Source organism: Vigna umbellata, chromosome 1 (assembly GCF_029865625.1).
Source record: "Vigna umbellata cultivar VRB3 chromosome 1, Vumbellata_1.0, whole genome shotgun sequence".
NCBI lineage: Eukaryota > Viridiplantae > Streptophyta > Magnoliopsida > Fabales > Fabaceae > Vigna > Vigna umbellata.
This window is the reverse complement of record NC_142165.1, coordinates 7,404,533-7,417,832: the sequence shown is the minus strand read 5'-3', so window position 1 is coordinate 7,417,832 and position 13,300 is coordinate 7,404,533. Positions and strand designations below refer to the sequence as shown.

The following is a 13,300-nucleotide window of genomic DNA, read 5'->3' as shown; positions in this document are numbered from 1 at the left end:
ATATGATACCAACATAAAAAGATAGGGTTATTTACTTAATATCAATCATACAGTTTACATTCTTGTCTTCTCTGCTTGTAATAATCAACACTGTAAAAAAATAAAAATATATAAATAATTTTTCTAATTACTATAAGAATATTAAAAGTATTTTTATCCTATTAATCTTCTATTGACAACCGTTAATTTAACCATAAGTAATCTCAATCAAATAAATCCCTATTTACAACAATTAATTTAATCATGAAATTAAACTCGGTCAAATATAATTCCAAAATCTATAGTAAAAGTAAGCAAAACAATGAATCATTAGAATCAGTTTACATTTTAACAACTTGACATGGGAAATCTAACAAAAAACATATAAAAATCGCTAGAAGGAGGGGTTGAACCTCCGACCTTGTGGATAACAGCCACACGCTCTAACCAACTGAGCTATTCCAGCTGGTTAATAGAAGGAAATATCCATATCAATACAAATATAACTGAAAATATGACTGGATTCTTAAAAGATTTGAATAGTCTATGTGGAATATTGATAAGAAGATAGTATTTACAATTAAACAACGTTATAAGTAAATCATTTGAAAAAAACAAACTAGTTTCAATTCTTGTAATTATTCATGAAAAAGTATTTATATAGATTTTGTATCTTATGAACAAATATTTTCTTTCTAATTTTAAAACAAAAAGTTTTTTTTTCCTTATATTTGAGAATGAAATAAATAAGAAACAAGATTAATCACTTTTATAAAGTAAGAGTTTAATGAATTCGTCAAGTGTTTACAAGTTACGAGTTATATAGAACACTCTTTATACTACAAATTAAAAGAAAGATTAGATAATATAATATAGGCTTAAATATGTTTTTAGTCCCTATACTATCAAGCGGTTTTTGTTTTAGTCCCTTTTTTCAAAGTAAGGGACATTTTAGTCCTCCTTCTTAAGGAAACTTTGATTTTAGTTCTCCAAAACTAACACCGTTAAAAACCAACTGATGTGGCTAATGGTAGACTGACACAATTTTTTTTTTGTCAGAGTTTATCAGCTTTTCTTCCTCTCTCTTTCCCTCGTCTCTTCCTTCAATCCCAAAACACAAAACAGTAAAATCTTCCGGTCAAGCTTTTCTCTCGCATCTCCCATCACCGGTCACACAACCACCATCATCAAAAACACGAACGCCAGCCCCGAGAGAAGAACCCACACCGATACTAGAGGACTCTTCTGGGACCCACTGCCATTCTCCGCCAAAGCCATTGCCAACGCGAGCAGAATCCATGTGACCACGTCATTGAACACTGCTGTCACCATTACGGTCTCCCCCACTCTCGTGGTATAGCACAGGTTTCTTCAGTTATCCCAGGAGACCGAGAATGGCACATACCACCAAGAGAAGGGTTCTGATCTCCTAATGCCAACTGAAAACTTAAGGTATGTTTTGTTTCTTTGGTTCATTTGTTCGATATGTAGTTCACTTGAATGGTCTTGTAAAATGCTTTTGAGAGAAAAGGCTTAATGAAGCAATGACTTTGTTTGCCAGGTTTCTGAACAAAGCATGCACAGTTAGAAATCCCTCACAAGATTTAACACCAGAGGGAAGAGCTAGGAATCCATGGAATCTTTGCACAGTGGAGGAAGTGGAAGATCTGAAGGCACTAGTCAAGGTAGTTCCAATATGGTCAACAGGAGATCAGAACGTGACGTGAAATTGTCCATGTATTCCAAAGTTTTCAATGTGAAAATATCACGACACAATGTCTTGAGTAATATCACGACACAATGTGAAATTTCCATGTATTCCAAAGGATGTAGCTCTTGATGAATTGTTTTCTCTCAAATCACTGAGGTGAGAGAGTTGATAGGGCAGTTATCAGATAAGGAATCTGTGTACTATTCTGATGCATCCATTTCAAGGTATTTAATGTCACGAAATTCGAATGTTAAGAAAGCAGCTCAAATGTTAAAACAAAGTCTGAAATGGAGAAAAGAATTCAAACCGAAAGAGATCCGCTGGGTAAGTTAATTACTACTTGTCTTCACTTTCTTTTATCAAGTTTAGATAAAGCATGGCTGACATGTCTTCTCTTTCAAAATAATATAGAGTATGTCACTTTTCGGAAATGTTTTTTGACATGGAATTTTTGTTGATGCAGGAAGATGTTGCTGCTGATGCAGAGTAGGGGTTGATTTACAGGCCCAATTATCAGGACAAGTACGAGATCAGTGATTGTAATAACACCTAGACGCCAGGTTTCTTCTGAGGATCAATTTCATCTCTATCTTGTTTAGTTTAATCAGCCCTAAAACTGTAATCATATAGTATCATACTTGGCTACTGGAATGAAAGGGAAGAATGAGAATAGGTTTTTCGCTTTTGTTAGTAGGAAACACACTTAATTTTATGAATTTACATAACAGTGTTGTGTCTGCTGATCCTTTTACTCTCAGCTTCGAAATTGAGGTCAAGGGTTCTATAAATATGATAAGTGGTTAGTTAGAATCCTATTTTTATGAACAACTTTTAAGAGCGATAACATTCATGTTTTTATTTCATTTGTGGTCTGTATTTGTGCTACAGAACTCCAAATCAACAGAGAGACAAGTTAAGCATTTCGTACACTGGTTCGAGAATGCCATTTTAAACCTTTCACCACGCAAAGAACACCAAACAAAGAACAGTTGGTTTGGCTGGTAGATTTAGAGGGTATCAAGATGTACACAGTTTTCAGTTGGCATTATCCAAGTCATACATTAAGTTTTCAGTTGGCATTAGGAGATCAGAGCCCTTCTCTCGGTGTGGGTTCTTCTCTTCTCTCGGTGTGGGTTCTTCTCTCGGGGCTCGCGTTCGTGATTTTGATGATGATGGTTGTCTAACCGGTGATGGGAGATGCGAGAGAAAAGCTTGACCGAAAGATTTTACTGTTTTGTGTTTTGGGATTGAAGGAAGAGACAAGGGAGAGAGAGAGGAAGAAAAGCTGATAAACTCTGACAAAAAAAAATCGTGTCAGTCTACCGTTAGCCACATCAGCTAGTTTTTAATGGTGTTAGTTTTGGAGGACTAAAATCAAAGTTTCGTTAAGAAGGAGGACTAAAATGTACTTACTTTGAAAGAGGGACTAAAATCAAAATCGCTTGATAATATAGGAACTAAAAACATATTTAACCCTATAATATAATACTTGATGAATAAGATAATATGCAAAATTGTGATTAAAAAACCTTTAAAACCAAAAATTATGAAATTAGTTTATTCAGGTCGTATATAAGTATTGTTATAATAGTAATATATTGTTTTTTTTTACTTTTTATTATATTGATTTTGCTAGATGTATATTAAATCAATGCCCTTAATGAACTGTGTGACTATTTTCTTCTTACAAGTTATTTTTAATTGCACATAATTTAAAATATACAACAGGTCAAATCTTGTGTCCGTCTACTAATATAATTTTTAAGATGAAGATGTTTACCCTAACTGACTGGGTAGGTTTTGTCTTTAAAGAATTTTTTTAAATAATTTAATTGATATTGATTGACAACTTATTCACATGCATATTAAAACAAAATTTCTAAATAATTTTAATTTATAATTGGTTCTGCAAAATTAGTTTAAAAGTAATGAAATAACAGCAAGAAATGTAAAGAAATAAAGTCAGAATATATGAGAATTATAATATTTCAAAATTAGCATTCAAGCACAGCTTAATTTCACCTTCATTTGCATTTCTATAAAGCCATTTGGCACTTTATCTAAAAATCAATATATAACAAGCCACTATAAAATTTCTTAATAAAAAATTGTCAAATTGACCTAAAATTTGAGAACACACATCAATGCCTATATAAATGGCCAGCACAAGCTTCCATGCTTTTGTTTCTATTTTGGTTTGATTTCACTAAGTTGAAGACTAAAATAAATTAAATATTCCTCACACCTCACTATTGGCTTAAGTGATTCACGCCGGGAGTAAGCACCGACTAAGCCACAGGATAACTCTGGCAACCTAGGACAGGTTCAACATTTCTGTCAGTTTATTATAATCCCATAGATGCATGTTCTGGCACATGTAAACGGCACCAACAGCAAGTACGACAGAAAAAACTGCCATGCTCTTCAAGCATCCATGGCCTTGTGACAATCGTCCCAAAATGACCTTGCAGTATTTGTCTGCATCCTTTAATAATGCATGGCGAGAACCATCATCCATATTAGCAAACGCCTTCTCATTCTACAAAGACAGATTGAGTGACATGTCATAAGATAAAAAAATGTAGTTAAATTAGGTTCAAGATAAAGTGCATTCTCTACAATGATGCTGGAACAATGTCACACCTAAGATAACTACGTTATTTAGATTCTACTCTCGCCTAAGGATTTTGAGAACGTGTTAAGAAACATTAGGATATGCTGCAAGAGATTAAACAGCCTAAATATACCATTGTCCACAAATTCATTAACTCATTTTGGGAGCCTTTTGAAGAAACTTTTCAGAGCATTTTGGACTTATCATTGAAATACTTAGGTGGAAAATTTTAAGGTGTTGGATTAATCATATGAAAGTGGCTAATGACCCCCCTGTGTTAGCTTCTTTTAATGAGTTATGATGAGGAAAGAGGATCAAGGTCAGCCACAACCTTTTTTAGCATATTAAAGGAAAAATAGAAGACGGTGGTGGGAAAAATAACAGAAGATGGTTGGGACAGTTGAGTCAGTTATGACAGCTAGAGAGGAAGGGTATGGATAGAGCACTTAAGGGTTTCTGGGGATAGGAAAAGATTACATTGTTGTGACAAGGATAGGCCCTTGTCCAAAAGGAGAGCAGCTTCCTTTGTAGAGCCTCTGTACTATATATTCATTCCATTAAAGTTTCTAACAATTGGTCCAGCCTGCCGAGTTCGAAAGAAAAATAATGGATAAACAAGAAACAAGGTTATCTACTTTGAAATCAAGGGCAAAAATGTTGAAGTAGACAACCGGTGAACAATCGCCAAAATAAAGAAAAGCAAGAAGACATCGACGGGATCAAAGATTTGCTTAAAGACTGGATGCAAAGGCAAGGCATCACTCATATTGGATAACAAATCGGCCATGAAACTGCAGTGGGAATGAAATGCTCGAAGCAGAGGGAGACAGTGATCGCCATTAGAAGAAGGTGAAATTACCCATGTTTGAGGGAAACAAACCTTTAGATTGGATGGAAAAATGATAGAAGATTAAAAGTATCAGAAACGCTGTTCATCGGTTCTATTATTGGACCAATCAGTAGTGATACGACAAGAATTGGTGACAAGATATTAGAGTCAAGCCGTCATGATCCAAAGGAATTGGAGACAGCTAAGGAATTAGCTTGTGACTTGGAATAAGCGAAGATTTTTGGGAAGGCTCAAAATCATAACTGGCAAATTCGAGATACCATGATGGTGGACGAGTGATAGCTCTTGCAAGTGGTATACACACTTGACTTATCAAAGTAAAGGTTCACTAAGAGGAACTACAACCATGATTGCCGTTCATAACCAGAAGACAGAAATTAATGAAAACAACAAAGTCGCATTATGCAAAATTTACCATATCTATAATATGTTAGAAGGAGGGATCAGAAGTTATGTTTCCGGTGTGGAGCACCATATGTAACAGGACGCAGATGTCCAAAGAATAGTCCGAGAATTGTAATTTTAGCAAAGGATGAGCATGTTTATGAAGAAGGCAAAATTACAAAATTAACTAGTGACGATGAAGAAGGCGGTTCCGAAAGTTAACTTGTTTTCTGCTGGTTTGACATAACCTCGACATATGAAATTGGAAGGAATAATTCAAGGAAAAAAGGTGTTAGTTGACAGTGGCGTGAGTCACAATTTGTTTTCTTCTAGATTAGTACAATGTTTGGGATTGAGGGTGGAGCCAACTTAGTAGCGGCTAGGAGATGGGAATAGAAAAAGAGCACAAGGTTGTTGCAAACATGATGACAAGGGTGGACTTGATTTTAGGAAATGCATGATCAGCTACGAGTAAGTTAAGGTGAATTGGAAAACTTTAGCAAAGAGCCAACCATATAAGGGATCGACACCACTCTTTACCCAAAACCTTAAGACAATGGGTTAATGGGTCTTTCATCTTTATATACTGCTCTACTTTCTTATTTCTATTCAATGTGGGACTTAGACTCACACTTGGATACCCAACAGGAGACCCAGGCTTATCTAGAACCTTGGCTTCTTCTCAAGCATTAATGAAGGTAACAGAGGTGGAGGTAACGCCATTATTGTAGGTGGTGGAAATCGAGGATGACACAAATTCAAATATACCGAGACAGATTGAAAATGAAGAGAAAGCAACTACAACAAATATTAAGTATCAACATGCTTTTGCGGAACCCCAAGGTTTGCCGCCAAGTACAGAAATTGACCATAAAGTTCTCATAAAGACAAGGGTTGGTCCAGCGAATTTTTGACCCTGCATATATCCTTACAGTAAAAAGAATGAGATTGAAAAACAAGTTAAAGATACGTTGGTCCCAGAAATTATTACGCCTGGCAATAGTCCTTATTCAAGATCAGTTATTCTAATTAAAATGAAAGGGGCAGTTGCGTTATTACAATGATCGAGTTCTCAACAAAGTGATTACACCAAATAAGTTTCATACTCCTGTTATTGAGGAGTTACTAAACCAATTAAATGGGCCAATTATCCTTGTCAAGATTCCAACTTCTATAGTAAGTGATAGAGAATTTGTATTTCTTAGTCTTTTTTGGCAGGAACTCTGTAGAAGACAAGGCACTACATCAAGGATGAGTACATCTTATCATCCAGAATATGGACAAACTTAGGTACTAAATAGAACATTGGAAACATATTTCCAATGTTTCACTTCGAACAACCAAAGGCTTGGATGGAGTTCATGGGAAAAATATTGGTAAAACACAAGTTACCAAGGGGGCAAAAGTGTACACGATTCAGGTGGTATATGGAACACTAAGAGCCAGATTTATTCCAGGAGAGATTTTGGTAGAAGCAATAGCACCATACCTAATGGAAAGGGGTGAAGCTTTAAAACAGTTGAAATATCATTTAAGGGTTCAGGATCACATAATAAGATTACTAATGCTCATCGAGTAACATCTAAAATAAAGGTGGGAGATTCGGTGTATTTAACAATTCGTCCTCACTGACCAAGTTCAATGCCTACAAGACTGCATCCAACACTAGCAACCAGGTACTATGGGCACTATAAAGTGATCAGGCAAATAGGACTAGTGGCTTTTCAGTTATAGATTCTAGTGCAGGCGAGAATTCACCTAATTTTTCATGTTTCTCAACTCAAGTTGGCAATAGAAGATGATCCAGTAGAAGCAGAATTGCCAATAGGATTACAAGACAGTAGAAGCAGAATTGCCAATAGGATTACAAGACCATTTCACGGGATTACGATCATATCAAGTACTAGGAACTAGGACTACAATCGGCACATCAATTGTTGATTGAATAGCAAGAGACATCACCAGAAGAGGCAACGTAGGAAGACAGAACTAATATACAACAACAATCTCCGAAATTCAACCTTGAGGATAAAGTTCTGTTTGGGGGGGTACATATTGTTAGGAAAGATGATCAACGTCAGCCACAAGCTAACCCAAAACCACTGCTAGTATATCTAAGGAAAAACAGAAGACGGAAGTGGACAAAAGAACAGAAGGTGGTTTGTGACTCTCTTGGTGACAAGCTCGTATTTATTAAGCACTCAACTAAGTCATTTATCCAAAACCAACCTCGATCATACAATAACATACTGTACAATATACAGAAGCTTCAATGTGCATAACAATGTGTTCATTAAAGTTTACATAAAAAGCAGCAGTACAGTTTGAAAGGTTAAGTGTATCAAAACATTGTGCAAGGGTGCCACTGTATTTACTAAAAATGAAAATAGTTTACCTTTTTACAAAAGCTCTCAAGAGTTTCCCTCAAAGGATCAAGTGTAGTATGTTTGACAAAGTATTCCTTCCTTTCACCAGAAAGTCTTCTCAATACAACAATACTTGCTTCAAGGTTATCCATATATAGCAAATCCTGCTTCCCAGAATAAAGCACATGTTTATGTTAGTAAGTACAAAAGGAGTCCCAAGGGAAAAAAGTGTAGGAAAGGAATGAAATAAATTGTCAAATAGCATTCCCTTTTACTCACCCATTGCTTGTAACACTCAGGATTCTGAGTCAAGCACCAAATAAAGATGTCACTTGCCTCCTTTGATAGGTCCGGATTAGCTGTAAAAGATTCAAGCATTTAAGTTTTCAAACAGAAGTACAACACCAGCACCTTCAACTTTTAGTAATAAATACTTAAAAATATTCGAGAGACAGCAAAGAAAGCAAATAACTAGTAAATTGTATATATATATATATATATATATATTAGTGTTTGCTCTGAAATAGGGTGTTTCTTTGTTTTGAAACAATCAATTATAGGATATTTCCGAGGTTCTGGAATAACAAATTATTTCTGCAAATAAAATGATTTCAAATTGCATTTTTTTTATAAAATTGAAATTGGTCACTCACTTACAACTCAGCTCAAACCTGTTTGGCTCACAGGTTAAGCGAGCTATGTTGATTGAGACCCATGACCCACAATAAAAATTCTTAGCTTTTTCAACCTAGTCCAGTTAGATAAGCCAGGCCCACTCACGAATTGCAACCCATTTTTACACAGCACTACCACCTTCAGAAACGAGGGTAGCAAACTATCTTTGTGAATAGAGAGGGCAATGGGTCTCATTGCCTAAGTGGTTGTATGTAATGTGGGCTTGTCATATAAAAGTCAGATTGTTTAACACAATTACTATGATGCTTTGTGTTAAATTACATTTATTAGCAAAGATATATTAGTACAGTATTTATGTATGTAATACTATGGAATGTTTTAGAAGAATAGCGGTATGTGGATACTTTGTTTTTCCAGTTACCGAACCAGCTGAAAACAATGCTTTTGTGAAATCTTTAAACGTGTCCTATGGTCACTAAGATTAACTAGAAGCTACCTTCTCCCGCAGCTTTAATTGCTAAACTAAGCATCTGCTGCGCAAGATGCTTTAGTGCTTTACTTCCAGGGGAACCAGCAAGGGCAACTTCCTTTAATGTTGGATAAACGGCTTCAAATCTTTCAGTGGCCTAAATAAAATATACAGAAATACCAGATGAGTATCTTAGCTAAACCAATGATTGCAATGCAAGTGATTAGAAAATATACAGGATTCTCTTAAAATTCTACCTTGATCCGGGCTGAAGGAAGAGGGAAAGTAACTCTCAATAGTGAATCAAGTGCCCAGGGGGGCACAACACGCTCCCCTTTTCTGACAGCCCCATTTAGTAAAATAGAACGAGCTTTAGGAAATGTGATAATTCTGTTAAAAATAAAGAACGATGAAGATAAATCAGTAAAGACAAGAATGAGCAGCTAGGAATTCTGCACTAGTTACAATCAATAAATCACAGGAAGTTGGTGTGGAATCAGAGGTTCCTAACCTCTCAACCAACTGTAATATCAAGTCTCTTGAATGTGGATTGCCACCAGACTTCACACTCAGCATTGGTAAAAGAAGGGATACCCACAAGTACAACCCCATGACTAGATCTCCTTGAGAAGCCTACACAAATCCTAATCCAGTTACAAATCCATATAACAAATTTTATGTGTTCAGGGTGGGGGCACTATATCATGTTGAAAAAGGCTACCTGAGTTATCACCCAAACCAACACAGGGAGTTTATCCTGTCCTTGATATTTTTGACTCTCCTTGATTATTGGCAATAAACTAATCATTACATCAGGTTTTCGTCGAAGCACCATTGCTAAAACCAAAAATATGGCAACCTGTAGTTCAAGTAGATATACAATATTCACACCAAATATTCAATGAATTATATGTAAACAAGTTACAGAATTAAATTAACATTATAATATTTTTTAACTGATATTTCAACAAGTTTATAAATATTCAATCAAATTTAGAGGGCATACTGCAATCATCAATAAGTAGAAAAACTAAAAAAAAGTATACAAATTTCGTTGTAAAAGTCTGACATGAGCCAAGTTGATCCTAGAACACCAATAAATTTATTGAAAGGTCCACATTTACGAAATCTCCTTATTAAGATGGATATCTGGCTACATTTACAGAAAATCAGATGCACAACCATTCAAAGCTAAGGATCAGACTGTAATAGATCACTGTCTGAGAAGGTATACCCCACGTCCAAACTTGTCCCCCTACATCTTTGCCATCCTTAAATCTCAATGCATTTCAGACTCATAGGAGAATTAAATAATTAACCAACATTTGTGCTGTTTGAAAAACTAGTCATTCACTAAGCTAAGGAACCATAAGAAAAATATCAAATCTAATTCAGTTCGACAAATGGTCATTTTATTTTGAATATTTCCATATTTCATATTAAATAGAAAACAATTTGGTAAAGAAACTAAGAAAAATTCAATGGTAATTAAAATAAGAAGTTTTGAAATTCATCAACATTCAGAAAAAGTTATCATTATCGATGACATCTAAAAAGGTTAGAACAACAATATCCAACCAAGCTTTAAGTCACTAAATAGTGCCAGCAATGCAGATACCATCTCTCATATAGAGATACTTGCCCATATGGAGTCACAAATCAACAAAGATGCAAAGTTTATTTCTGTACTATAAAAATGCAGAAAAATGTAGTGATGTCCTCATCAACACAAAAATTTAAGAAATGCAAATCTTTTACAGAACTACGACAAATTGTCATAAAGTCATGATGTGATTTCAAGGGATACCTGAGATTTCGATGATGATATTTGGACGACCTTCTTAGATCCCTTAACAGTTCCCTGATGACTTGTAATGTCTGCAAGAATGCTGTCTAACGACCATATCACAAAGGAACCAAGGGCTTCATATGATCGATGACTGATCCAATCAGTTGATATTTTGTAAATATCCTCAGAAATATGCAAAAGAGGGATCTGTTGAGAAAGGAAAAAATGATAAGAAACACTAACAATTATCACCGACCAAGGACCACAAAGCATCCAAACCATCAAAAACAACAATGACTATAAAAAGGTGACGCATTAGGATAATCATTACAGAAATTCAAGACACATAAATCAGCGACATTTTTCACAAGCAACACAAAACAACAATGATCAGATCGAATTCATTCGCGCAATTCAAAATTCTATAACCATACTACCATATATCACGCGCATCACAAAACAATATAACTTTAGGTTCCAAATTTTTAATCCGGATTAAAAAATAAAAAGGAACAGAAACAACTCACATCAACAATCTTCGCAACGGTGGACTCTTTGAACGTCTTCAGCCACGGGAATTGAGCTCCACTCACCGACGAGAAAGCGCGACCGAAGTAATCAGCAAATCGCATCATCATAATATCTTGTTGCGATTCATACGAAGCCTACGGAAACAGGATTCATCTTACCTATCACATACAGCTAACAAAAACGAAACGCAATTACAGCAGATCAGTAGTGAAATCAAAACACTCACGGTAATTTCAGCGAGAAACGCGTCGAGTTCATCGGCGCTGATTCTGGAAGCAGCTTCAGCCACAGTCACCTTCGGCTTCTTCGGCTTCTTCTGCTTCGCCTTCTTCACTTCAGAAGAACCGTTCTCGACGACGCCGGCATCCGGCTCTGCATCGCCGTCGTCTTCGTCGTCGGAATGCCGCTTCGATCTGCTCGAAGTGGCTTCCGCATCCACAGCAGCGGCAGCTATCTGAGACTCGAGGAGGCGGCGGCGGCGCTCTTCGGAATGCCGCTCGACGGAGCTAAAGACGTCGGAGGAATGATCGACGGCAAAATTGTCGTTGACGAGGGGCTGCTTGGAGGAGGACTTCTTGTTGTTGCGGTTTCGCTTCTGATACGATACAGTTTGCCATTCGTTAGTGTTGTTTTTAGCGGCGGTGTTTTGCGTGGTGCGGGTTCTTCTTCTGTGAGCTTCTTCTTCTTCCTCTTGCTCCCTGAGAATGGCTTCGATGAGAGCTGAAGTCTCATCCATCGTGCTCTGTTACGATGCAGAGGAAGAAGATCGAGACGGCGTCGTTGGAGACAGATTGGAGCAGAGAGAGACAAATATATAGAGAGAGGGGTAATTAAGTAGAAGATGATGACAGAGAACACATACAGAGGGACTCTCATGTGTGAAAAAAAAAATACACGTGGGTGTTTCCTTCTTCTTTTTAAGTCTGGCATCACTTCATCACTCAATTATAACACTGTATTTGCATTATCCGTTGTCTTGTTGTCACTTTTTTTTTGGTAGAAGTTAAAAAACAAAATTAACAGATAACACAAAAAACAGAAAAGAGTTTAATTTTTACCCAATTGTAAAAATTTTAATATAGTTAATAGCGTCCTAAAACTAAAAAAAAAAAAAAAGCTTAATAGCTTATTTTGTCCCTAGTTTTTGTGAGTTGCGTCAATAAAGTCTCTCTTTTTAAAAAAGTGTCAATTGTATCCTCACTTGTTAAATTTTGCCTTAATCAAGTCCCTTCCGTTAAATACTCATAACTGCGTTAACTTTTTATTCTCTCTCTTCTGTTTCTCTGCAACGCAGCAGACTTTTCTGTCAGTGCTATCTTTTCGTCCTTTTATGCAGTGATATTTCCAATTTCAATCCAAAAATACTTCCAATTCCAATCCAAAGCAAAATGCACAATCTCCATTTTTCCACCTCCATTATATCACATTCGGTTGATTATCCAATCCCAAAGACTCTTCTATTCTTTTCCACTCATTCTCCACCTCCATTTTCAACAATTAATTCATCCATCAATATCTTTTATTCTCAACATCGTTGCCATCAATTAACACAATACACACAAATCAGAGAGAAAAAAATGGGAACAAGAAATTGATTGGGAGAAAAATGGTTGAATGGTAGTGCTAGGGTCTGTAAGAGCCACGACGTCAACGACATCGCCGATTATAGAGGGGTGGTGGCAAGAGGAAGCTTGCCCTGACGGTGTTTGTACATAGAAGAAATGGATGGAGAAGAAAACCCACATGCAGATGAACGATTTCTGGACAGTGGAACGCATATTAGGCCAAGCCTAAACCTAAGGGTTTCTTTCTTCTATCACAATCTCAGAAAAAATCAAACTTTTTCTTAAATCTGTCAAAGCCAAAGGTATTTGTAGCTTTTTCAGAAGCAAAGACATGTCTCTGACTCTTCCAACCTTAAGCTTCTTTTCAGGAAAAAAAGACACTCTATCATGGGATTAGCACTACAAA

The 13,300-nt window shown here is 36.2% G+C and overlaps 1 protein-coding gene and 1 non-coding gene across 2 annotated transcripts; both read right to left on the bottom strand.

Moving 5' to 3' along the window:
* Nucleotides 1-371: 371 nt before the first annotated feature.
* TRNAN-GUU (transfer RNA asparagine (anticodon GUU)) lies at nt 372-445 on the bottom strand. The gene has a single exon. It is a non-coding gene; the product is annotated as a tRNA-Asn (tRNA).
* Nucleotides 446-3,649: 3,204 nt separating this feature from the next.
* Nucleotides 3,650-12,208, bottom strand: LOC148204500 (uncharacterized). The gene is made up of 10 exons (XM_088092936.1): nt 11,556-12,208; nt 11,326-11,463; nt 10,817-11,005; nt 9,731-9,868; nt 9,521-9,642; nt 9,267-9,399; nt 9,037-9,166; nt 8,184-8,263; nt 7,934-8,068; nt 3,650-4,229 (listed from the first exon to the last, which is right to left on the bottom strand). Exons 1-10 carry the CDS (start codon nt 12,063-12,065, stop codon nt 4,005-4,007), a joined length of 1,800 nt encoding a protein of 599 aa, XP_087949062.1. The 5' UTR covers nt 12,066-12,208; the 3' UTR covers nt 3,650-4,004.
* Between the last annotated feature and the right edge of the window lie 1,092 nt (nt 12,209-13,300).